The 1,796-nt window shown below is 34.5% G+C and overlaps 1 protein-coding gene across 1 annotated transcript in view; it reads right to left on the bottom strand.

Moving 5' to 3' along the window:
- LOC119585292 (low-density lipoprotein receptor-related protein 2-like) overlaps positions 1-1,796 on the bottom strand; it is a 6,177-nt gene that overhangs the window by 2,121 nt on the left and 2,260 nt on the right. The window contains exon 5 of the mRNA XM_037933965.1: positions 658-808. Within this exon, the coding sequence (XP_037789893.1) occupies positions 658-808 (151 nt within the window). The remainder of the gene's footprint in view (positions 1-657; positions 809-1,796) is intronic.

The raw sequence follows: 1,796 nt of genomic DNA, 5'->3' as shown, positions 1-1,796 counted from the left end.
ATATTTATATACACAGAATTATTCACTGAACAGGGAAATTACTAATAAATACATTCTTTCAACACATCTTTAAGTTGCCATTTGCGATGGGCAAAATTATTTTATCCGTCCATTTTTATATGTAGATGCAAGAAAACTTTTAGTGAGATATAATACCCATATTGCTGGTGCTCAGCAGGTAAGGTCTGTTGGCCTAATGAACCTGGTTGTATTTTAAGTGATTTAAGAATTTAGTGTTTGAGAATACTGAGAAACTGAAATTAAAGCTGATTTAATTTAGATATGTGATAAATGAGACACTGCTTCCTTATTATTAGAAAAAAATAAAGTCAGGTCAAATTCTTGTGGTGAAAAAATAGATTTTCAATAGTTCAAAATCAAGAGTTATACTTATAATCCTTAAGGTATACCAAGAGAAAAAATGACAGAATATTTCATTTTATTTCTTCGGTTGATTTTTTCCTTGCTGTGTAACTGTATAAATGCCACTACAGCATCCTTATCAGAGTTATTGTTAACTGTGTTTACAAATCTGATATTCAGATATAGAATAAAGATGAATTTTTTTTTTCAGCTCAGTTCAAATAGGTATTTTTGTATACCAATCTTTTCAGGACTATCATAACATATTGTATATTTGTTTGCATGGCAACTTACCCACACTGATACTCGTTGGCTTGGCACTGTCCAGTACAACCGAAGGGTTCATCTGACCCATCCCTGCAGTCCTCCAGCCCGTCGCAGAATTGCTGTTTGGGGATACACTGACTGCTGCGGCAAGTAAACTGAGTGTCAGGATTGGGGCACACTGAAAACATACACAGGCACCCGTCAGACGCTGAGACCTGAGATCCGCCATCGTGATGTTTTTGAGGTTAAGGAAGGTTACAGTGCAGAAGAGGAAGAGACACACTTAAGATAAAATGAAGAAAGGAAGAAGAAGCCAGTTATACAACAAGATATAAGGGCTTCACACTTACACTGGCTATCCCCTTTCCATTCAGTAAGCAAGATGTTAGCAAAGAAAAGGAAAAAAAATGTTAATGTTAATATCCATCATGCAGTATTATTCATAAAGACCTTGGTATTATTCAGGCTAACAATGACACTGTTTTTAACTGGGTATACCACACTATTGTGCAATTAGGTTTGAATACTTACCTCTTATTGTTTCTTTAACTATGATGCAAAACCAATTCCAAATTTATCATGCAGAAAGAAAGAAAAGTAAATCAATAAAATAAAAAGAATTTAGTGAGTACAGCAACACGAATACAAACAAGTTATTCATGCATATTCAAGCATCGTGCATAATTACTTCTACTCATTCCTGTTAACCATTTATTTTAACATGATCAGTTCAAATTACAGGACAGTGACTGGTGGTGGGCAGTATTCCCCTATGCTATATGCTAGTAGGGTAAACAGGACTAGTGAAAGGAAAGAGGAGCTTGATGAACGAATCTCTTACTTCTCGCAGTCTGAGACGGGGTACGCTGGGCATGTCGATCAATGGAATATCAACTTGGAAATTATAAGCATGGAGTGAATTAATAATATAATAGAAATATCAGTCTACCAAAATCAGAGAAGGAATATTCTTGAATTCTACAGTGCATAAAGATGTGAGAATTACACAACAAAATGTGTGTTGGTGTTCAAAAGCAGAAAATCATGTGTGACCCAGTGATATTGAAGATTTGTTGTTTTTAACAGCATTGATCTACACATGTCACATTATTTGCTTATGTGATCAAAATCATGTCTACTATTAAATTAATTTATGATTTTCAGTT

This window comes from Penaeus monodon, chromosome 19 (genome assembly GCF_015228065.2).
Source record: "Penaeus monodon isolate SGIC_2016 chromosome 19, NSTDA_Pmon_1, whole genome shotgun sequence".
Classification (NCBI taxonomy): domain Eukaryota; kingdom Metazoa; phylum Arthropoda; class Malacostraca; order Decapoda; family Penaeidae; genus Penaeus; species Penaeus monodon.
Note: the sequence above shows the minus strand (reverse complement) of the source record. Positions and strands in the feature narration are given on the sequence as shown.